Source organism: Clavelina lepadiformis, chromosome 7, assembly GCF_947623445.1.
Source record: "Clavelina lepadiformis chromosome 7, kaClaLepa1.1, whole genome shotgun sequence".
Lineage (NCBI taxonomy): Eukaryota > Metazoa > Chordata > Ascidiacea > Aplousobranchia > Clavelinidae > Clavelina > Clavelina lepadiformis.
Genome location: NC_135246.1, coordinates 1,892,689 through 1,916,267, shown reverse-complemented (window position 1 = coordinate 1,916,267; position 23,579 = coordinate 1,892,689). Strand labels below are relative to the sequence as shown.

At 37.4% G+C, this 23,579-nt stretch overlaps 1 protein-coding gene and 16 non-coding genes across 17 annotated transcripts; 16 read left to right on the top strand and 1 right to left on the bottom strand.

Annotated features, from left to right (window-relative positions):
- Window positions 1-55: 55 nt before the first annotated feature.
- On the bottom strand, window positions 56-3,672 carry LOC143465099 (protein NipSnap homolog 3A-like). Its single transcript, XM_076963262.1, has 6 exons — window positions 3,543-3,672; window positions 2,192-2,435; window positions 1,765-1,932; window positions 1,531-1,680; window positions 1,328-1,414; window positions 56-948 (listed from the first exon to the last, which is right to left on the bottom strand). Exons 1-6 carry the CDS (start codon window positions 3,612-3,614, stop codon window positions 872-874), a joined length of 798 nt encoding a protein of 265 aa, XP_076819377.1. The 5' UTR covers window positions 3,615-3,672; the 3' UTR covers window positions 56-871.
- Window positions 3,673-7,215: 3,543 nt separating this feature from the next.
- Trnar-ucg (transfer RNA arginine (anticodon UCG)) lies at window positions 7,216-7,288 on the top strand. Its single transcript has one exon. It is a non-coding gene; the product is annotated as a tRNA-Arg (tRNA).
- Window positions 7,289-8,946: 1,658 nt separating this feature from the next.
- Window positions 8,947-9,019, top strand: Trnar-acg (transfer RNA arginine (anticodon ACG)). Its single transcript has one exon. It is a non-coding gene; the product is annotated as a tRNA-Arg (tRNA).
- A 354-nt stretch (window positions 9,020-9,373) lies between these two features.
- Window positions 9,374-9,446, top strand: Trnar-ucg (transfer RNA arginine (anticodon UCG)). The gene has a single exon. It is a non-coding gene; the product is annotated as a tRNA-Arg (tRNA).
- A 1,651-nt stretch (window positions 9,447-11,097) lies between these two features.
- Window positions 11,098-11,170, top strand: Trnar-acg (transfer RNA arginine (anticodon ACG)). Its single transcript has one exon. It is a non-coding gene; the product is annotated as a tRNA-Arg (tRNA).
- A 357-nt stretch (window positions 11,171-11,527) lies between these two features.
- Trnar-ucg (transfer RNA arginine (anticodon UCG)) lies at window positions 11,528-11,600 on the top strand. Its single transcript has one exon. It is a non-coding gene; the product is annotated as a tRNA-Arg (tRNA).
- Window positions 11,601-13,260: 1,660 nt separating this feature from the next.
- Window positions 13,261-13,333, top strand: Trnar-acg (transfer RNA arginine (anticodon ACG)). Its single transcript has one exon. It is a non-coding gene; the product is annotated as a tRNA-Arg (tRNA).
- Window positions 13,334-13,690: 357 nt separating this feature from the next.
- Trnar-ucg (transfer RNA arginine (anticodon UCG)) lies at window positions 13,691-13,763 on the top strand. The gene has a single exon. It is a non-coding gene; the product is annotated as a tRNA-Arg (tRNA).
- A 1,655-nt stretch (window positions 13,764-15,418) lies between these two features.
- Window positions 15,419-15,491, top strand: Trnar-acg (transfer RNA arginine (anticodon ACG)). The gene has a single exon. It is a non-coding gene; the product is annotated as a tRNA-Arg (tRNA).
- A 357-nt stretch (window positions 15,492-15,848) lies between these two features.
- On the top strand, window positions 15,849-15,921 carry Trnar-ucg (transfer RNA arginine (anticodon UCG)). Its single transcript has one exon. It is a non-coding gene; the product is annotated as a tRNA-Arg (tRNA).
- Window positions 15,922-17,575: 1,654 nt separating this feature from the next.
- Trnar-acg (transfer RNA arginine (anticodon ACG)) lies at window positions 17,576-17,648 on the top strand. The gene has a single exon. It is a non-coding gene; the product is annotated as a tRNA-Arg (tRNA).
- A 357-nt stretch (window positions 17,649-18,005) lies between these two features.
- Window positions 18,006-18,078, top strand: Trnar-ucg (transfer RNA arginine (anticodon UCG)). The gene has a single exon. It is a non-coding gene; the product is annotated as a tRNA-Arg (tRNA).
- Window positions 18,079-19,419: 1,341 nt separating this feature from the next.
- Trnar-acg (transfer RNA arginine (anticodon ACG)) lies at window positions 19,420-19,492 on the top strand. Its single transcript has one exon. It is a non-coding gene; the product is annotated as a tRNA-Arg (tRNA).
- Window positions 19,493-19,849: 357 nt separating this feature from the next.
- Trnar-ucg (transfer RNA arginine (anticodon UCG)) lies at window positions 19,850-19,922 on the top strand. Its single transcript has one exon. It is a non-coding gene; the product is annotated as a tRNA-Arg (tRNA).
- Window positions 19,923-21,578: 1,656 nt separating this feature from the next.
- On the top strand, window positions 21,579-21,651 carry Trnar-acg (transfer RNA arginine (anticodon ACG)). Its single transcript has one exon. It is a non-coding gene; the product is annotated as a tRNA-Arg (tRNA).
- A 357-nt stretch (window positions 21,652-22,008) lies between these two features.
- On the top strand, window positions 22,009-22,081 carry Trnar-ucg (transfer RNA arginine (anticodon UCG)). The gene has a single exon. It is a non-coding gene; the product is annotated as a tRNA-Arg (tRNA).
- A 422-nt stretch (window positions 22,082-22,503) lies between these two features.
- On the top strand, window positions 22,504-22,576 carry Trnar-ucg (transfer RNA arginine (anticodon UCG)). The gene has a single exon. It is a non-coding gene; the product is annotated as a tRNA-Arg (tRNA).
- The last annotated feature ends 1,003 nt before the right edge of the window (window positions 22,577-23,579 follow it).

Sequence of the window (23,579 nt, the reverse complement as noted above, 5' to 3'; positions counted from 1 at the left end):
CCGTAACCTTTTTTATTTAAAACGTACAACATACTGCACCAATTCTCAAAACTACAAAACGATTAATTATTGAATGAGTAGCACGAAAAACAAAAAATAACAAGATCTTAAGCATGAATTACCACAAATAACTTTGCAGATAGTTAACAAATATATTGCATACTATAATTTTGTTTGTAAACTGGTCAGCGTTATACTACACCTGCCAAGTGGTACAAATGTTTAACATACATGCTATATTTGATTATATAATAATAATTTATTAGTGGCCATTTTTGAAAATGTTCAGATAAATGCTTTATCTTATGTGAGAATTCAAAGAACCATTAAAGTTACTGTTATCCCAAACCTTAAGTACTGGAGGCAACATACACTACTTCAAAAATGTTTTTCTAGTTGTGATTTTTTTCACTTCAAATTTTACATGAATAAATTGGCTTATGGCATTTTTCTCGTTGAGCCCTTTTTGAAATGTCAATGTGTTTTATGCTGATAGATATAGCCTTACTTGAGTATAGACTATATAGCAAAAAAACAAAATAGATGGAACATAACAACTGGCACAAATTTAAACTGATACTACATTTCATCCTTCACACAGTTCAAAACACAAACAACCACAGTATTTCGTTTTATCGGCAAAAAATATTGCATAACTTTAAGCAATAACTTTAAGAAATTACTTTAATATCGTAGAACATAAAGGCTTCATGATTGCAATTTCACTAAAAAACTTATTGCCTCGATTTCACTGCTTTAAAATAGGACCAACAAATCTTTTTTTACACAGAAACTACTGCAGGAAATTGTTCGATGCATGGAATAAATTGAAACTGTATCCTCATATTAAAATATTGCACCACGACTCCTTTCACTGCATTGTAGACCATGTACTAGGTAGCAAGAGACATGAAGTGTGGTGTGTTACATTGTCCAAGTTGTCACGAACTGTGGAAAAGAAAACAAAGGTTCTGTTGATGCATCTCACATTCTGCAAGTGTGCCGAATGCAGTATGAGAAACTGTTGTGGGTAAGTAGCTACCCACTGAAGAAATTAACAGATGAAAGTAAAAAAGGTGTCATTATGACGCCAGCATTTAATAACGATGCACAATTGCACGTTCTAGTACAGTTCCAAATCTCAGATCCAAATTTGGAATCCCAGGAACCAGTTTTACTTTGCAATTGAACGCTTTCATTGGAACACGTAATTGAATTGAATCTTTTAACTATTAAGAGTGGGATTTGAACATTTGGATTCGAAACAAATTATTCTAGAGCGGCCAAAATTTTTTTAAAGTACGTCGTATAATTCAGCTAAACTTACCTTTGTTGACAACAACCGCATCATTATGAGCACGTTCCCTTCCTTCTTCTCGACAGGTGAGGTTGTTATATCTCCATAACACTTCCACTGACCAAACAAACAATTCTTATCAGTAATATATTACATATCATATGTTATTAGGCTAATCTAATTTGATTAGTTGGTGCTTAAACAAAAATTCACCAGCCACATAGCTTCCTTACCAGAGTTATGGTCTCCGATGTCTGTGTACCAGACACCAATTAAATCGGCGTATCCGAGTCGAACATGGGCCTCAATTGATGACTTTAGCTTTTTGCCCCATATCACTGGGCCCCCCATAACCATGTTATACGTCATGAGTTCATATACCCCTAAGAAAACAATTTTAAAATAGCAAATCAGCGCAGTTGTCTTCAGTAGTGTTTTTTCAATCATTCATGTGTATTACGATTTACCACCGCTTTGTTTTTCTGGATATTTCACCTCGCTGTACCATTGCGGCATGTACATTGTACAATTTTGTTGCTCTTGTACTAAGCGCACAAGGTTGGCAATATAGTTGTTTTGCCATTCACTATCATTAGCGAGTGCTTCACGGACTTCCTGCCTATGCATCAAAGAATCTAAACAAACACTTATTGTTACACAGTAGCAGTATAAAAAATCTCAGTATAAAAATTATTTATTAACATTGGTGAAACAACAGGAAAAGTTGGATATAGTTTTTAGTGGTAACAATGCTGTTCAATGCACAGGTCAATTGAAATCTTGTACTGAATTACCAATATATTTACGTTCAATTTTTTAGCAGGTTTACATTCAATGTATTGCATGTAAATTTATAATTACCAATTAGCCTACCGTTAAAAGAAGTTAACTAACCGTATTCCCAAAGGTGAACTGTTTTATTTAGTAGGGAGCCAATTTCTGTAAACCAAAACCCGACAAGTTTGGAGGCACGAGTGCGAAGATAAAAGAGTTCTTGGGTAAGTTTCTTATACTCCTGTACACCATCAGGTTTAATGACATATTGTCGCATTTCATAAACTTTATTTTGACATGGGGAACTTGTCTTCAGTGTTCTGTCGACAGATTGTAAACTAGTGATTGATTGGATTTGCTTTCCCTGCAATAAATAAAGTCATTGTTTCAGCAAACTTTCCTCCAGTTTTGAAACTTCGACTTAAAAAAAATTTATAGCCTATTCAAGCTTTTTAAAAAATAAATCTGCCATTGTATTTATGGGATTTCCCACTTTTAAAAACCAGTGCTTTAGTTGCTGCCTAGGCAGATTGGAAACTTTACTGTTTCTGTTTGAGAAATCCCACGCACAACATGATGAAACAACAGCCATTATAAGTGCAATAAATTTTTATTTCGGTCGTCGCGCGCTTGGCAAACTTTCCAAGATGGCTATCCAGTGGCCCATTCTTACTAGAATAAATGGCCAGCCTAAACTAGATTACACAGATTAAAAAAAGCTATATATATTCATTAACTTAAATATTTATTAAACTTATATACTTAATATTCATAAATTATTTATTTCTGTATTCGAAGCATTTCAACAGGCGAGCCGAGTAAATGTTCCAATGGTGCCTTCTACAGTAGCGAACCAATAGTAAAGTACGGCAGCTTATGACAAGAAATCGTACACGCAAAAATGCAAATTTTGGCGTAATGGCACTAAAGCCTCAATTTTTTGTTTATTTGTTATAAATCGACGTTTAAACAACCAGACTTCCTTTTTTGATTATTATAAATTGGTGTGAAGATAAAGCAGTTTGGTGTGCATGCTGATGAATCTTATGCATGCAGGTGCCACACTTTCCACTGACTATTGCCGTACATAGGGTGGTATTAGCCAGATGGCATTCTTTGCATGCGGCACGGAGGACATAAATTTCATACTTCTGTCATGCGCAGTTGACCAATCTCCTTATCAGTTTCGGAACAAAATTACGCAGATACAACTTAGTCTACTTTCGATATATTTCTTATAAAAACCACGGCGGCACATACGGTACGCGCAGCTGTGATTTCAGCCTGGTTTTGCCTGGGTGCAACTGAAATCTAAGCGATTTACGCGGGGATTATCTTCCCCAATATCGACAAAAAAATGCAGTCTGGGCACCAGTACCATAAGTCACTGAATATCAAGTCTACCCAACTAACAATTTTCAAGTTTTAAATCATAAAAATTGTCTTGTATATAGGCTATAGAGCAACTTACGAGTATGGCTCCTTGTCTTGTAAGACCAAATCTTGTTAGGTTGCTTATGAAAACAGACATCCTTAATATCATATGCCACAATCCTAATTATACTGCTATAACCAAAACCTATACATAAAAAAATTGGTCAAGCTGGTATAAATCATAGTAACAAAGGCATACGGTAAATGCATCGTGCACAGCAAACAGCGGCCGAGCCTAGTCCCAGCATTCATGTAGAGATCACACCAAAACTCAGAACTTGACTTCAAAATGAAATTGATCAAATGCGTTTACTTTCGGGGATGTCACTTCAGTAAACCAAAAAAGTGGTCCTTCCACAATCAAACACGACACCCCATTCGTCTACTTTCCGCCCATTAAAATGGTCCAGAGTTCGGGAATGTTTTCCCATTGTAATGGTTGAAAGTATGCCTTTCTTACCCTAGAGTAAGATATATGCCTTTTGAATGGGGAGAATTTTACTTCGGCACAAGTATGGTTTGTGAAACCCATTCGTCTATTTTTCCGCCCATTAAAATGGACCTGCTTTCAGCAATGGGGTTTCCCACAAACTATATTTCTGCCGAAGTAAACATCTCCCCATTCCAAATGCGAATATCTTACTCTAGGGCAGGCATGTGCAACCTTTTTCACTGGAGGGCCAAATACAAAATTTTGAATGACAACGCGGGCCACATGATTTTTTTCAGAAAAAATTAGTATCGTAAAACGACTTTCCTATGCAGTTTATGTAGTTAAGAAATAGATTTAATGCAGTCCACGACACACTTGTGGGACAATTTATTGAAAAACTGTGGCTAGTATGAAGTATGAAGATGGCTAGTATGAAGTTCTAACATTTTGCTGAGCACCACGCGGGCCGCACGGAACAACCTGGCGGGCCGCAGTGCGGCCCGCGGGCCACTGGTTGCACATGTCTGCTCTAGGGTAACAAAGGCATACTTTCTGCCATTCCAATGGGAAAATATTACCGCATTTCCACCCATTTTAATGGGCGGAAAGCAGACGAATCGGGTGAACACGAACAGAATTACCAGAGTTGTTTGTAACTAGAAACCTCGCTCTTTTTTTTACTCCAGTCAATTCTAGGTGTTTCTCGACAATCGAATCTATTTAAGCTATGACTCGAGGTAGATCAGGTCAATACCTTTAACTTTAAAAACATTTCTGATGTCAAGACCCATTTTGCATTGGTCATCATAACGTCATTAGTGTCGCAAAATTATTCTGATTGATACTTTTTTTTTTCAGTGATGTGTAATTTCTTAAAAAAATAGTTGATCTTTTTACCGCTTACCTTCATCTTTTTTAAAAGTTTAATTTTTATGACGTCAATATTATCATAACGTGACTTGAGCCACTTTGGACCTACTCGAGTTTTAAGTTATGGCGATTTAGACTTTGGCTTTAGGCTAACCTAAAACAATTAACCCCGCCATCCCCAGAAAGTCAAGTCATGGAAAATTGTGACTTGAGTCTTAACAGTATTGTGATTTTCCAAGGTTAGACCCACTCAGTGTCTGAAATGGAAAAACTGTGAGTCAATTGTTCGGACATTTTAGTTAGCACAAACAATAGTAATTTTCTTTATCTTGATTCGGTAACAGCCACTTATAACCTACCTTAATGTAAAGACTAGCACTACTGCTATAGAGTAGCACGCAATGGTATCGTTGCCTTAAGGCTTAGCCATTATGTTGCAATACTGCCTAGCCATATATGATATATAGGTAGCACTACGCAACTTGTAAGCAACGATTTTTTAAAGCTTGTAACGGAAAGAGGCTATATGGCACCTGAACCTGAGAGATTGACCTACTCCACTACAATAATTACTTTTTGAAATGTTTATTGCGGGTGATGATATATGAGTCTCATGAGGTCGTTGTCTGCTTTTCTCACCCTCAGATTTAATTGTTCACCTTGACGGCTTATTGTCTTGTAAAGATGACAATAAAGTTGCCTATCTTAACACTAAACTTCTTCAAATTGAATTCAACAATGGTTACACAGGAATGACAACTGTAGGCCTATATACTGATTATATTGAAGGTTTCTTTGAACAATTACATTTAGACAAAACATTGGCACAGCAACAGCATAAAATCGTCCATGTTGCAGCGATGATCTTAATAGACCAGACGTGGGCAAACTGCGGCTCTCCGGCATGTTTTTTGTGGCTCTTCTAGACGAATCGTAAAATTCCAAAAAATGTAAAGGCTACCAAGAGTACCGTTTATGACAGTTTCTGTGTAGTTTTTCTTTATTTAGGCCAGGATTTCGTTTATGACGTAACACTAGACATCGATTCCGACATTGTTTTCAGGTATAGATTCTATACTCTATGGCAAAGGTTGTCAAAATGCGCCTCACCAACATGTTTTTATGGGTCTTTTAGTTAAAAAGTAATATCCCAAAATGACTACTAATAGTATAATAACCAAATTGACAATCATTACTGATTTTGCGGCTCGCTGGTGTTTATATTTTTCCGCAAGTGACTCTTTCATTGAACAAATTGCCCACCCCTGTAATAGACTGTATGCATTGAACAACTGTGAATAATCCACGCAGGAAAGGCAGGCACGAGATTTATGTAACGAATTAAAACGGAAAACAGCAAGTCATCTGCATACAATGCTATGCTTCGCAAAGCAGATGTTCAAAAACAAGAATTCTATCTTTCTTGCATTCTTGTTCTTGAATTCTATTCTTTTGCATTCTTTTCTATTCATTGTATACTATAGTATCCCCTTATTATCACAAGCTTTTTTACATTTTTATTTGGACTTGGTAAAAGCCATAAATTTATATATGGACTAGAGTCTGAGCTCTTGCTATCTTGTCGAAATGCATATTAGACTGGTACTTTACGATATAAAGGTTAAAGCTTATCATAACACTACACAAGAACCACAGTTTAATAAACGACATAGGTTTAACTACAGTCAATGCATAGCCTACCAAAATTTGCAAGCCTTAAGCAGACGTAGGCCTAAACAAGCTAAAGCGCTCGGAAATGTGAATTCCTTTTCCGGTATCTGACTCCAAAGGAAATAACTATTAGCGGGAGGCCTCCCATTCGTCTTCGTTAGCACCATCTGTAAGCTTCACTTACTAAAATTACATTGCAGTACATGCCGTAAATTAACAAGAATTTAAGGGCAATCTATTATTTCGTGAATCGTTACTGGGCCTATAACTACTCCTTGTTTTCATATACAGGGCTTGCATCATACTCAGTAAGGTTGAACTATCCAGATAATGGTTAACATATTAACCCAGGCAATTTTAGCTGTCTGATATCCGGATAAAATTTGAGCAGTTAACGAGATAACAAATGCATAAAGATGTTAGTGGGTTTTTACGTTTCTGTGACTTTTTAACAAAATTCAAACTTCTCTGTTTTCAGAAATGGGCAGTTTAACAGAACAGAAGTGGTGTTTCACTTCATGCAAAACTTAAATTAACACCTAGTTCACATTTCTTTGCCCTCTCTACAAAACGTTAGACTTTTACGTAGGGGTTTAAAATCTGTTTAGACCAATCTGGGGTAACATGGTAGGTTTTGTGTTTTGGCCTTGAAAATTTCAAATCTCGACGTTCCAAAATGATCTAGACGTTAATACGCTTCATTTAGTTGCTGTATGTTGTGGGCACGCTGTTAACAGGGCACGTAGCGTAATGGATAACGCGTCTGACTTCGGATCAGAAGATTGCAGGTTCGAGTCCTGCCGTGCTCGATTTCGAATGTATCCACTCGTAGTATAAACGCAAAACATTGGCTTATTCACACAATGTATATTTGTAAACATTGAGGCAGTTTTCAAACAACTAAAACGGGATTTATTTATTTCGTATATGGAAATCAAATCTCGACGTTCCAAAAATAATTTGATGCTTATACGTTCCATTTAGTGGTTGTAGGCTCGCCGGGCGTTGTGGCGTGCGCCTGTAATCCAGTTACTTGGAAGCTGGAGTTGTTGAACAACTTGAAACTGGGAAATGTGCGGTACTTGGACCTATTTCGAGCGGGTGTCCGCGCTAAGCTCAGCGTCAATATGGTCGTCTTAGGGAAACTTAAGGTGTCCAGGTTGTCTAAGGAGGAACGAACCGGGTCAGGTCCGAAAGGGAGCAGACAAACGTTCCCGCGTTGACCAGTAGCGGGACAGTGCCCGTGAATAGGTCGAGTGTCGTAGCCCGGTTAATATAGTTGGACTCATCTCTTTTTTGCTAAACGTTTCCTGTTTCGTGCATGGTACATTGCACACTTACTTACTTTGTACACAAATTGGGCCGTAAAACTAATTTTAAAGTTTAAAAAAGAAACTTCAAATATTTACATAAAAACAGTAGTTGTGTAAATGAACGAAAAGGTTCTCATAGCGTAAAGATAATATTACGAGTGCTAAGTATGAAACAAACGTATCTGTGAAAAACTTAAACTTCTTTTCTGATTTTGTTAGACTCTTACGTAAGGCTTTTAAAATATGTTTACACCAATCAGGGGCAATATGGTGGGTTTGGTGTTTTGGCCTTGGAATTATCCTACAAAATGAATTGTTTCATAATTTTAAGATCGCCTTCAAGACGTACGTAAAATTTGGCATGAGTAAGTAGAAAATTTGTATTTCAGCAGGGGCTAAACACCAAAAATACCATAAAATCTTTGTTTGTATTTTTATACAGTGATTTTACTGAAAGACTGGTTACTCAAAAAATCTTTTATGGGGCTTTCTGAAATTTTGCATGGCAATTTAGTATGCTTTGAACTATCATTCCATAAAAAGCCATCAAAAAACACGATTCAAACGTTTTTTACAAAGACGCAAAATAAACACTAAAATTTTGGTCTAAAAAATCGAACTTGGCTACTTTCATGCTACTTTTGAGCCTAGTTCTGCATGCGACCTGGGACATTGAAGCACGCCAACTGCAAGGGTAGTTCCCAGGCTTGAAAACATGCTGTTTTTCGATTGGTCTAAACTGCTATTTTAAAGCCCTACGTAGGAGTACAACAAATTCATAAAGATCTTAGTTTTTGGTGTTCGACCAAAGGCCAACTTAAGGCCAAAATATGCACTCTATATATTAATCCTATATACAGCGGGAGATAGAGGTATGTGAAATCTGTCGTATACCAGTATGGTGTAGTCGCAGGCATACCTTTTCTTTGTATGCAAAAAGTAATCGAGACTGTCTTCTTGGTAATTTTACTACACATTAAGTTGTAAAATCAGACTCTTGCCTCTTCTTCAAATATACACCGTACATCTCCTAAAACAAGCACTTGACGTAACCAAAGTTTTGGTATGTACAAATGCATTTAAAGTATTGAAATTTTAACTGAGGTAAATTCATTTAAACCTCTTTAAGAAATCTATATTTTGTAGAAGCTTGTGGGTGCGTGGCGCAATGGATAACGCGTCTGACTACGGATCAGAAGATTCCAGGTTCGAATCCTGGCGCGCTCATTCAAACTTTCTACGAATTCGTAGACAATCAAAATTAATAAGATACTTTTACTTAGTTTTAAAATCCAAATATCTACCAGTTTCATTTACCGAGAAAGGATTTGAGACATATGAAGTTTATACTTGACGGAAACGGGCAATCTGTTCCATATGGTGAAATTGTTAGTTTAAGCAGGACTCAAGAGCACTTTTGCAAATAACTGGTGCAGGATGATCTGTCATGCATTTAACGAAATTTTCAGGTCAGTCCTGTACTTGTAAGAATTTGCCATGTGAACGAGATGCTGCACCAACGGATTCAGATTACACCAATCTCGTATTGATGTAAGTTACGTTGAATACTTTTCCTTAACAGGGCACGTAGCGTAATGGATAACGCGTCTGACTTCGGATCAGAAGATTGCAGGTTCGAGTCCTGCCGTGCTCGATTTCGAATGTATCCACTCGCAGTATAAACGCAAAACATTGGCTTATTCACACAATGTATATTTGTAAACATTGCGGAAGTTTTCAAACAATCAAATTGGGATTTACTTGTTTCGTATATGGAAATCAAATCTCGACGTCCCAAAAATAATTTGATGTTTATACGTTCCATTTAGTGGTCGTAGGCTCACCGGGCGTTGTGGCGCGCGCCTGTAATCCAGTTACTTGGAAGCTGGAGTTGTTGAACAACTTGAAACTGGGAAATGTGCGGTACTTGGACCTATGTCGAGTAGGTGTCCGCGCTAAGCTCAGCGTCAATATGGTCGTCTTAGGGAAACATAAGGTGTCCAGGTTGTCTAAGGAGGAACGAACCGAGTCGGGTCCGAAAGGGAGCAGCCAAAAGTTCCCGCGTTGACCAGTAACGGGACAGCACCCGTGAATAGGTCGAGTGTCGTAGCCCGGTTAATATAGTTGGACTCAACTCTTTTTTGCTAAAAGCTTCTTGTTTCGTACATGGTACATTGCACACTTACTTACTTTGTACACACATTGGGCATTAAAACTTGTTTTAAAGTTTAAAAAAGAAACTTCAAATATTTACATAAAAACAGTAGTTCTGTAATTGAACGAAAAGGTTCTCATTGCGTAAAGATAATATTACGAGTGCTAAGTATGAAAGAAACATATCTGTGAAAAACTTAAACTTTATTTCTGATTTTGTTAGACTCTTACGTAAGGCTTTTAAAATATGTTTACACCAATCAGGGGCAATATGGTGGGTTTTGTGTTTGGCCTTGGAATTATCCTGGAAAATGAATTGTTTCATAATTTTAAGATCGCCTTCAAGACGTACGTAAAATTTGGCATGAGTAAGAAGAAAATTAGTATTTCAGCAGGGGCTAAACACCAAAAATGCCATAAAATCTTTGTTTGTATTTTTATACAGTGATTTTACTGAAAGACTGCTTACTCAAAAAATCTTTTATGGGGCTTTCTGAAATTTTGCATGGCAATTTAGTATGCTTTGAACTATCATTCCATAAAAAGCCATCAAAAAACATGATTCAAACGTTTTTTACAAAAACGCAAAATAAACACTAAAATTTTGGTTTAAAAAATCGATCTTGGCTACTTTCATGTTACTTTTGAGCCTAACTCTGCACGCGACCTGGGACATTGAAGCACGCCAACTGCAAGGGTAGTTCCCAAGCTTGAAAACATGCTGTTTTTCGATTGGTCTAAAGTGTTATTTTAAAGCCCTACGTAGGAGTACAACAAATTCATAAATATCTTAGTTTTTGGTGTTTGACGCCCCCTGAAGGCCAAAATATGCACTCTATATATTAATCCTATATACAGCGGGAGATAGAGGTATGTGAAATCTGTCGTATACAAGTATGGTGTAGTCGCTGGGATACCTTTTCTTTGTATGCAAAAAGTACTCGCGACTGTATTCTTGGTAATTTTACTACATATTAAGTCATAAAATCAAACTCTTGCCCCATCTTCAAATATACACCGTACATCTCCTAAAACAAGCACTTTGACGTAACCAAAGTTTTGGTATGTACAAATGCATTTAAAGTATTGAAATTTTAACTGAGGTAAATTCATTTAAACCATTTTACGAAATTAATTTTTGTAAAAGTTGTGGGTGCGTGGCGCAATGGATAACGCGTCTGACTACGGATCAGAAGATTCCAGGTTCGAATCCTGGCGCGCTCGTTCAAACTTTCTACGAATTCGTAGACAATCAAAACTAATAAAATACTTTTACTTAGTTTTAAAATCCAAATATCTACCAGTTTCATTTACCGAGAAAGGATTTGAGACATATGAAGTTTATACTTGACGGAAACGGGCAATCTGTTCCATGTGGTGAATATGTTAGTTTAAAGCAGAACTCAAGAGCACTTTTGCAAATAACTGGTGCAGGATGATCTGTGACGCATTTAACGAAATATTTTTAGGTCAGTCCTGTACTTGTAAGGATTTGCCATGTGAACGAGGTGCTGCACCAACGGATTCAGATTACACCAATCTCGTATTGATGTAAGTTACGTTGAATACTTTTCCTTAACAGGGCACGTAGCGTAATGGATAACGCGTCTGACTTCGGATCAGAAGATTGCAGATTCGAGTCCTGCCGTGCTCGATTTCGAATGTATCCACTCGCAGTATAAACGCAAAACATTGGCTTATTCACACAATGTATATTTGTAAACATTGAGGCAGTTTTCAAACAACCAAAATGGGATTTATTTCTTTCGTATATGGAAATCAAATCTCGACGTTCCAAAAATAATTTGATGTTTATACGTTCCATTTAGTGGTTATAGGCTCGTCGGGCGTTGTGGCGCGCGCCTGTAATCCAGTTACTTGGAAGCTGGAGTTGTTGAACAACTTGAAACTGGGAAATGTGCGGTACTTGGACCTATGTCGAGCAGGTGTCCGCGCTAAGCTCAGCGTCAATATGGTCGTCTTAGGGAAACTTAAGGTGTCCAGGTTGTATAAGGAGGAACGAACCGGGTCAGGTCCGAAAGGGAGCAGCCAAAAGTTCCCGCGTTGACCAGTAGCGGGACAGCACCCGTGAATAGGTCGAGTGTCGTAGCCCGGTTAATATAGTTGGACTCAACTCTTTTTTGCTAAAAGCTTCCTGTTTCGTGCATGGTACATTGCACACTTACTTACTTTGTACACAAATTGGGCCGTAAAACTTGTTTTAAAGTTTAAAAAAGAAACTTCAAATATTTACATAAAAACAGTAGTTCTGTAAATGAACGAAAAGGTTCTCATCGAGTAAAGATAATATTACGAGTGCTAAGTATGAAAGAAACGTATCTGTGAAAAACTTAAACTTCTTTTCTGATTTTGTTAGACTCTTACGTAAGGCTTTTAAAATATGTTTACACCAATCAGGGTCAATATGGTGGGTTTTGTGTTTTGGCCTTGGAATTATCCTAGAAAATAAATTGTTTCATAATTTTAAGATCGCCTTCAAGACGTACGTAAAATTTGGCATGAGTAAGAAGAAAATTAGTATTTCAGCAGGGGCTAAACACCAAAAATGCCATAAAATCTTTGTTTGTATTTTTATACGGTGATTTTACTGAAAGACTGCTTACTCAAAAAATCTTTTATGAGGCTTTCTGAAATTTTGCATGGCAATTTAGTATGCTTTGAACTATCATTCCATAAAAAGCCATCAAAAAACATGATTCAAACGTTTTTTACGAAGACGCAAAATAAACACTAAAAGTTTGGTCTAAAAAATCGATCTTGGCTACTTTCATGCTACTTTTTAGCCTAACTCTGCACGCGACCTGGGACATTGAAGCACGCCAACTGCAAGGGTAGTTCCCAGGCTTGAAAACATGCTGTTTTTAGATTGGTCTAAAGTGCTATTTTAAATCCCTACGTAGGAGTACAACAAATTCATAAATATCTTAGTTTTTGGTGTTTGACGCCCCCTGAAGGCCAAAATATGCACTCTATATATTAATCCTATATACAGCGGGAGATAGAGGTATGTGAAATCTGTCGTAGGCCTATACCAGTATGGTGTAGTCGCAGGCATACCTTTTCTTTGTATGCAAAAAGTAATCGAGACTGTCTTCTTGGTAATTTTACTACACATTAAGTTGTAAAATCAGATTCTTGCCCCTTCTTCAAATATACACCGTACATCTCCTAAAACAAGCACCTTGACGTAACCAAAGTTTTGGTATGTACAAATGCATTTAAAGTATTGAAATTTTAACTGAGGTAAATTCATTTAAACCATTTTACGAAATTTATTTTTTGTAAAAGCTTGTGGGTGCGTGGCGCAATGGATAACGCGTCTGACTACGGAACAGAAGATTCCAGGTTCGAATCCTGGCGCGCTCGTTCAAACTTTCTACGAATTCGTAGACAATCAAAACTAATAAAATACTTTTACTTAGTTTTAAAATCCAAATATCTACCAGTTTCATTTACCGAGAAAGGATTTGAGACATATGAAGTTTATACTTGACGGAAACGGGCAATCTGTTCCATGTGGTGAAATTGTTAGTTTAAAGCAGAACTCAAGAGCACTTTTGCAAATAACTGGTGCAGGATGATCTGTCATGCATTTAACGAAATATTTTTAGGTCAGTCCTGTACTTGTAAGGATTTGCCATGTGAACGAGATGCTGCACCAACGGATTTAGATTACACCAATCTCGTATTCATGTAAGTTACGTTGAATACTTTTCCTTAACAGGGCACGTAGCGTAATGGATAACGCGTCTGACTTCGGATCAGAAGATTGCAGGTTCGAGTCCTGCCGTGCTCGATTTCGAATGTATCCACTCGCAGTATAAACGCAAAACATTGGCTTATTCACACAATGTATATTTGTAAACATTGAGGCAGTTTTCAAAGAACCAAAATGGGATCTATTTGTTTCGTATATGGAAATCAAATCTCGACTTTCCAAAAATAATTTGATGTTTATACGTTTCATTTAGTGGTTGTAGGCTCGCCGGGCGTTGTGGCGCGCGCCTGTAATCCAGTTACTTGGAAGCTGGAGTTGTTGAACAACTTGAAACTGGGAAATGTGCGGTACTTGGACCTATGTCGAGCAGGTGTCCGCGCTAAGCTCAGCGTCAATATGGTCGTCTTAGGGAAACTTAAGGTGTCCAGGTTGTCTAAGGAGGAACGAACCGGGTCAGGTCCGAAAGGGAGCAGCCAAAAGTTCCCGCGTTGACCAGTAGCGGGACAGCACCCTTGAATAGGTCGAGTGTCGTAGCCCGGTTAATATAGTTGGACTCAACTCTTTTTTGCTAAAAGCTTCCTGTTTCGTGCATGGTACATTGCACACTTACTTACTTTGTACACAAATTGGGCCGTAAAACTTGTTTTAAAGTTTAAAAATGAAACTTCAAATATTTACATAAAAACAGTAGTTCTGTAAATGAACAAAAAGGTTCTCATTGCGTAAAGATAATATTACGAGTGCTATGTATGAAAGAAACGTATCTGTGAAAAACTTAAACTTTATTTCTGATTTTGTTAGACTCTTACGTAAGGCTTTTAAAATATGTTTACACCAATCAGGGGCAATATGGTGGGTTTTGTGTTTTGGCCTTGGAATTATCCTAGAAAATGAATTGTTTCATAATTTTAAGATCGCCTTCAAGACGTACGTAAAATTTGGCATGAGTAAGAAGAAAATTAGTATTTCAGGAGGGGCTAAACACCAAAAATGCCATAAAATCTTTGTTTGTATTTTTATACAGTGATTTTACTGAAAGACTGCTTACTCAAAAAATCTTTTATGGGGCTTTCTGGAATTTTGCATGGCAATTTAGTATGCTTTGAACTATCATTCCATAAAAAGCCATCAAAAAACATTATTCAAACGTTTTTTACAAAGACGCAAAATAAACACTAAAATTTTGGTCTAAAAAATCGATCTTGGCTACTTTCATGCTACTTTTGAGCCTAACTCTGCACGCGACCTGGGACATTGAAGCACGCCAACTGCAAGGGTAGTTCCCAGGCTTGAAAACATGCAGTTTTTTAGATTGGTCTAAAGTGCTATTTTAAAGCCCTACGTAGGAGTACAACAAATTCATAAATATCTTAGTTTTTGGTGTTTGACGCCCCCTGAAGGCCAAAATATGCACTCTATATATTAATCCTATATACAGCGGAAGATAGAGGTATGTGAAATCTGTCGTATACCAGTATGGTGTAGTCGCAGGCATACCTTTTCTTTGTATGCAAAAAGTAATCGCGACTTTATTCTTGGTAATTTTACTACACATTAAGTCATAAAATCAAACTCTTGCCCCTTCTTCAAATATACACTGTACATCTCCTAAAACAAGCACTTTGACGTAACCAAAGTTTTGGTATGTACAAATGCATTTAAAGTATTGAAATTTTAACTGAGGTAAATTCATTTAAACCATATTGCGAAATCTGTATTTTGTAAAAGCTTGTGGGTGCGTGGCGCAATGGATAACGCGTCTGACTACGAATCAGAAGTTTCCCGGTTCGAATCCTGGCGCGCTCGTTCAAACTTTCTACGAATTCGTAGACAATCAAAACTAATAAAATACTTTTACTTAGTTTTAAAATCCAAATATCTACCAGTTTCATTTACCGAGAAAGGATTTGAGACATGTGAAGTTTATACTTGACGGAAACGGGCAATCCGTTCCATGTGGTGAAATTGTTAGTTTAAAGCAGAACTCAAGAGCACTTTTGCAAATAACTGGTGCAGGATGATCTGTCATGCATTTAACGAAATATTTTTAGGTCAGTCCTGTACTTGTAAGGATTTGCCATGTGAACGAGATGCTGCACCAACGGATTCAGATTCCACCAATCTCGTATTGATGTAAGTTACGTTGAATACTTTTACTTAACAGGGCACGTAGCGTAATGGATAACGCGTCTGACTTCGGATCAGAAGATTGCAGGTTCGAGTCCTGCTGTGCTCGATTTCGAATGTATCCACTCGCAGTATAAACGCGAAACATTGGCTTATTCACACAATGTATATTTGTAAACATTGAGGCAGTTTTCAAACAACCAAAATGGGATTTATTTCTTTCGTATATGGAAATCAAATCTCGACGTTCCAAAAATAATTTGATGTTTATACGTTCCATTTAGTGGTTGCAGGCTCGCCGGGCGTTGTGGCGCGCGCCTGTAATCCAGTTACTTGGAAGCTGGAGTTGTTGAACAACTTGAAACTGGGAAATGTGCGTTACTTGGACCTATGTCGAGCAGGTGTCCGCGCTAAGCTCAGCGTCAATATGGTCGTCTTAGGGAAACTTAAGGTGTCCAGATTGTCTAAGGAGGAACGAACCGGGTCAGGTCCGAAAGGGAGCAGCCAAAAGTTCCCGCGTTGACCAGTAGCGGGACAGCACCCGTGAATAGCTCGAGTGTCGTAGCCCGGTTAATATAGTTGGACTCAACTCTTTTTTGCTAAAAGCTTCCTCTTTCGTGCATGGTACATTGCACACTTACTTACTTTGTACACAAATTGGGCCGTAAAACTTGTTTTAAAGTTTAAAAAAGAAACTTCAAATATTTACAAGAAAACAGTAGTTCTGTAAATGAACGAAAAGGTTCTCATTGCGTAAAGATAATATTACGAGTGCTATGTATGAAAGAAACGTATCTGTGAAAAACTTAAACTTTATTTCTGATTTTGTTAGACTCTTACGTAAGGCTTTTAAAATATGTTTACACCAATCAGGGGCAATATGGTGGGTTTTGTGTTTTGGCCTTGGAATTATTCTAGAAAATGAATTGTTTCATAATTTTAAGATCGCCTTCAAGACGTACGTAAAATTTGGCATGAGTAAGAAGAAAATTAGTATTTCAGGAGGGGCTAAACACCAAAAATGCCATAAAATCTTTGTTTGTATTTTTATACAGTGATTTTACTGAAAGACTGCTTACTCAAAAAATCTTTTATGGGGCTTTCTGAAATTTTGCATGGCAATTTAGTATGCCTTGAACTATCATTCCATAAAAAACCATCAAAAAACAATATTCAAACGTTTTTTACAAAGATACAAAATAAACACTAAAATTTTGGTCTAAAAAATCGATCTTGGCTACTTTCATGCTACTTTTGAGTCTAATTCTGCACGCGACCTGGGACATTGAAGCACGCCAACTGCAAGGGTAGTTCCCAGGCTTGAAAACATGCTGTTTTTAGATTGGTCTTAAGTGCTTATTTAAAGCCCTACGTAGGAGTACAACAAATTCATAAATATCTTAGTTTTTGGTGTTTGACGCCCCCTGAAGGCCAAAATATGCACTCTATATATTAATCCTATATACAGCGGAAGATAGAGGTATGTGAAATCTGTCGTATACCAGTATGGTGTAGTCGCAGGCATACCTTTTCTTTGTATGCAAAAAGTAATCGCGACTTTATTCTTGGTAATTTTACTACACATTAAGTCATAAAATCAAACTCTTGCCCCTTCTTCAAATATACACTGTACATCTCCTAAAACAAGCACTTTGACGTAACCAAAGTTTTGGTATGTACAAATGCATTTAAAGTATTGAAATTTTAACTGAGGTAAATTCATTTAAACCATATTGCGAAATCTGTATTTTGTAAAAGCTTGTGGGTGCGTGGCGCAATGGATAACGCGTCTGACTACGGATCAGAAGATTCCAGGTTCGAATCCTGGCGCGCTCGTTCAAACTTTCTACGAATTCGTAGACAATCAAAACTAATAAAATACTTTTACTTAGTTTTAAAATCCAAATATCTACCAGTTTCATTTACCGAGAAAGGATTTGAGACATATGAAGTTTATACTTGACGGAAACGGGCAATCTGTTCCATGTGGTGAAATTGTTAGTTTAAAGCAGAACTCAAGAGCACTTTTGCAAATAACTGGTGCAGGATGATCTGTCATGCATTTAACGAAATATTTTTAGGTCAGTCCTGTACTTGTAAGGATTTGCCATGTGAACGAGATGCTGCACCAACGGATTTAGATTACACCAATCTCGTATTCATGTAAGTTACGTTGAATACTTTTCCTTAACAGGGCACGTAGCGTAATGGATAACGCGTCTGACTTCGGACCAGAAGATTGCAGGTTCGAGTCCTGCCGTGCTCGATTTCGAATGTATCCACTCGCAGTATAAACGCAAAACATTGGCTTATTCACACAATGTATATTTGTAAACATTGAGGCAGTTTTCAAAGAACCAAAATGGGATCTATATTTTTCGTATATGGAAATCAAATCTCGACTTTCCAAAAATAATTTGATGTTTATACGTTTCATTTAGTGGTTGTAGGCTCGCCGGGCGTTGTGGCGCGCGCCTGTAATCCAGTTACTTGGAAGCTGGGGGGGGCGTAAAACTTGTTTTAAAGTTTAAAAAAGAAACTTCAAATATTTACATAAAAACAGTAGTTCTGTAAATGAACGAAAAGGTTCTCATCGAGTAAAGATAATATTACGAGTGCTAAGTATGAAAGAAACGTATCTGTGAAAAACTTAAACTTCTTTTCTGATTTTGTTAGACTCTTACGTAAGGCTTTTAAAATATGTTTACACCAATCAGGGGCAATATGGTGGGTTTTGTGTTTTGGCCTTGGAATTATCCTAGAAAATGAATTGTTTCATAATTTTAAGATCGCCTTCAAGACGTACGTAAAATTTGGCATGAGTAAGAAGAAAATTTGTATTTCAGCAGGGGCTAAACACCAAAAATGCCATAAAATCTTTGTTTGTATTTTAAAACAGTGATTTTACTGAAAGACTGCTTACTCAAAAAATATTTTATGGGGCTTTCTGAAATTTTGCATGGCAATTTAGTATGCTTTGAACTATCATTCCATCAAAAGCCATCAAAAAACATGATTCAAACGTTTTTTACAAAGACGCAAAATAAACACTAAAATTTTGGTCTAAAAAATCGATCTTGGCTACTTTCATGCTACTTTTGAGCCTAGTTCTGCACGCGACCTGGGACATTGAAGCACGCCAACTGCAAGGGTTGTTCCCAAGCTTGAAAACATGCTGTTTTTAGATTGGTTTAAAGTGCTATTTTAAAGCCATACGTAGGAGTACAACAAATTCATAAATATCTTAGTTTTTGGTGTTTGACGCCCCCTGAAGGCCAAAATATGCACTCTATATATTAATCCTATATACAGCGGAAGATAGAGGTATGTGAAATCTGTCGTATACCAGTATGGTGTAGTCGCAGGCATACCTTTTCTTTGTATGCAAAAAGTAATCGCGACTGTATTCTTGGTAATTTTACTACACATTAAGTCATAAAATCAGACTCTTGCCCCTTCTTCAAATATACACCGTACATCTCCTAAAAGAAGCACCTTGACGTAACCAAAGTTTTGGTATGTACAAATGCATTTAAAGTATTGAAATTTTAACTGAGGTAAATTCATTTAAACCATTTTACGAAATCTATATTTTGTAAAAGCTTGTGGGTGCGTGGCGCAATGGATAACGCGTCTGACTACGGATCAGAAGATTCCAGGTTCGAATCCTGGCGCGCTCGTTCAAACTTTCTACGAATTCGTAGACAATCAAAACTAATAAAATACTTTTACTAAGTTTTAAAATCCAAATATCTACCAGTTTCATTTACCGAGAAAGGATTTGAGACATATGAAGTTTATACTTGACGGAAACGGGCAATCTGTTCCATGTGGTGAAATTGTTAGTTTAAAGTAGAACTCAAGAGCACTTTTGCAAATAACTGGTGCAGGATGATCTGTCATGCATTTAACGAAATATTTTTAGGTCAGTCCTGTACTTGTAAGGATTTGCCATGTGAACGAGATGCTGCACCAACGGATTCAGATTACACCAATCTCGTATTGATGTAAGTTACGTTGAATACTTTTCCTTAACAGGGCACGTAGCGTAATGGATAACGCGTCTGACTTCGGATCAGAAGATTGCAGGTTCGAGTCCTGCCGTGCTCGATTTCGAACGTATCCACTCGCAGTATAAACGCAAAACATTGGCTTATTCACACAATGTATATTTGTAAACATTGAGGCAGTTTTCAAACAACCAAAATGGGATTTATTTGTTTCGTATATGGAAATCAAATCTCGACGTTCCAAAAATAATTTGATGTTTATACGTTCCATTTAGTGGTTTGTAGGCTCGCCGGGCGTTGTGGCGCGCGCCTGTAATCCAGTTACTTGGAAGCTGGAGTTGTTGAACAACTTGAAACTGGGAAATGTGCGGTACTTGGGCCTATGTCGAGCAGGTGTCCGCGCTAAGCTCAGCGTCAATATGGTCGTGTTTGGGAAACTTAAGGTGTCCAGGTTGTCTAAGGAGGAACGAACCGGGTCAGGTCCGAAAGGGAGCAGCCAAAAGTTCCCGCGTTGACCAGTAGCGGGACAGCACCCGTGAATAGGTCGAGTGTCGTAGCCCGGTTAATATAGTTGGACTCAACTCTTTTTTTGCTAAAAGCTTCCTGTTTCGTGCATGGTACATTGCACACTTACTTATTTTGTACACAAATTGGGCCGTAAAACTTGTTTTAAAGTTTAAAAATGAAACTTCAAATATTTACATAAAAACAGTAGTTCTGTAAATGAACAAAAAGGTTTTCATTGCGTAAAGATAATATTACGAGTGCTATGTATGAAAGAAACATATCTGTGAAAAACTTAAACTTTATTTCTGATTTTGTTAGACTCTTACGTAAGGCTTTTAAAATATGTTTACACCAATCAGGGGCAATATGGTGGGTTTTGTGTTTTGGCCTTGGAATTATCCTAGAAAATGAATTGTTTCATAATTTTAAGATCGCCTTCAAGACGTACGTAAAATTTGGCATGAGTAAGAAGAAAATTAGTATTTCAGGAGGGGCTAAACACCAAAAATTCCATAAAATCTTTGTTTGTATTTTTATACAGTGATTTTACTGAAAGACTGCTTACTCAAAAAATCTTTTATGGGGCTTTCTGAAATTTTGCATGGCAATTTAGTATGCTTTGAATTATCATTCCATAAAAAACCATCAAAAAACATGATTCAAACGTTTTTTACAAAGACGCAAAATAAACACAAAAATTTTGGTCTAAAAAATCGATCTTGGCTACTTTCATGCTACTTTTGAGCCTAACTCTGCACGCGACCTGGGACATTGAAGCACGCCAACTGCAAGGATAGTTCCCAGTCTTGACAACATGCTGTTTTTAGATTGGTCTAAAGTGCTATTTTAAAGCCCTACGTAGGAGTACAACAAATTCATAAATATCTTAGTTTTTGGTGTTTGACGACCCCTGAAGGCCAAATTATGCACTCTATATATTAATCCTATATACAGCGGGAGATAGAGGTATGTGAAATCTGTCGTATACCAGTATGGTGTAGTCGCAGGCATACCTTTTCTTTGTATGCAAAAAGTAATCGCGACTGTATTCTTGGTAATTTTACTACACATTAAGTCATAAAATCAGATTCTTGCCCCTTCTTCAAATATACACCGTACATCTCCTAAAACAAGCACTTTGACGTAACCAAAGTTTTGGTATGTACAAATGCATTTAAAGTATTGAAATTTTAACTGAGGTAAATTCATTTAAACCATTTTACGAAATCTATATTTTGTAAAAGCTTGTGGGTGCGTGGCGCAATGGATAACGCGTCTGACTACGAATCAGAAGATTCCAGGTTCGAATCCTGGCGCGCTCGTTCAAACTTTCTACGAATTCGTAGACAATCAAAACTAATAAAATACTTTTACTTAGTTTTAAAATCCAAATATCTACCAGTTTCATTTACCGAGAAAGGATTTGAGACATGTGAAGTTTATACTTGACGGAAACGGGCAATCCGTTCCATGTGGTGAAATTGTTAGTTTAAAGTAGAACTCAAGAGCACTTTTGCAAATAACTGGTGCAGGATGATCTGTCATGCATTTAACGAAATATTTTTAGGTCAGTCCTGTACTTGTAAGGATTTGCCATGTGAACGAGATGCTGCACCAACGGATTCAGATTACACCAATCTCGTATTGATGTAAGTTACGTTGAATACTTTTCCTTAACAGGGCACGTAGCGTAATGGATAACGCGTCTGACTTCGGATCAGAAGATTGCAGGTTCGAGTCCTGCCGTGCTCAATTTCGAATGTATCAATAATCGCAGTATAAACGCAAAACATTGGCTTATACACACAAATTATTTGGAAACATTGAAGCAGTTTTCAAACAACCAAAATGGGATTTATTTGTTTCTTATATGGAAATCAAATCTCGACGTTCCAAAAATAATTTGATGTTTATACGTTCCATTTAGTGGTTGTAGGCTCGCCGGGCGTTGTGGCGCGCGCCTGTAATCCAGTTACTTGGAAGCTGGAGTTGTTGAACAACTTGAAACTGGGAAATGTGCGGTACTTGGACCTATGTCGAGCAGGTGTCCGCGCTAAGCTCAGCGTAGCGTATACTTGTAAAGATTAGCCATGTTAACGATGTGCTGCACCAACGGATTCAGATTACACCAATCTCGTATTGATGTAAGTTACGTTGAATACTTTTCCTTAACAGGGCACGTAGCGTAATGGATAACGCGTCTGACTTCGGATCAGAAGATTGCAGGTTCGAGTCCTGCCGTGCTCAATTTCGAATGTATCCATAATCGCAGTATAAACGCAAAACATTGGCTTATACACACAAATTATTTGGAAACATTGAAGCAGTTTTCAAACAACCAAAATGGGATTTATTTGTTTCTTATATGGAAATCAAATCTCGACGTTCCAAAAATAATTTGATGTTTATACGTTCCATTTAGTGGTTGTAGGCTCGCCGGGCGTTGTGGCGCGCGCCTGTAATCCAGTTACTTGGAAGCTGGAGTTGTTGAACAACTTGAAACTGGGAAATGTGCGGTACTTGGACCTATGTCGAGCAGGTGTCCGCGCTAAGCTCAGCGTCAATATGGTCGTCTTAGGGAAACTTAAGGTGTCCAGGTTGTCCAAGGAGTAACGAACCGGGTCAGGTCCGAAAGGGAGCAGCCAAAAGTTCCCGCGTTGACCAGTAGCGGGACAGCACACGTAAATAGGTCGAGTATCGTAGCCCGGTTAATATAGTTGGACTCAACTCTTTTTTGCTAAAAGCTTCCTGTTTCGTGCATGGTACATTGCACACTTACTTACTTTGTACACAAATTGGGCCGTAAAACTTGTTTTAAAGTTTAAAAAAGAAACTTCAAATATTTACATAAAAACAGTAGTTCTGTAAATGAACGAAAAGGTTCTCATCGAGTAAAGATAATATTACGAGTGCTAAGTATGAAAGAAACGTATCTGTGAAAAACTTAAACTTCTTTTCTGATTTTGTTAGACTCTTACGTAAGGCTTTTAAAATATGTTTACACCAATCAGGGGCAATATGGTGGGTTTTGTGTTTTGGCCTTGGAATTATCCTAGAAAATGAATTGTTTCATAATTTTAAGATCGCCTTCAAGACGTACGTAAAATTTGGCATGAGTAAGAAGAAAATTTGTATTTCAGCAGGGGCTAAACACCAAAAATGCCATAAAATCTTTGTTTGTATTTCAAAACAGTGATTTTACTGAAAGACTGCTTACTCAAAAAATCTTTTATGGGGCTTTCTGAAATTT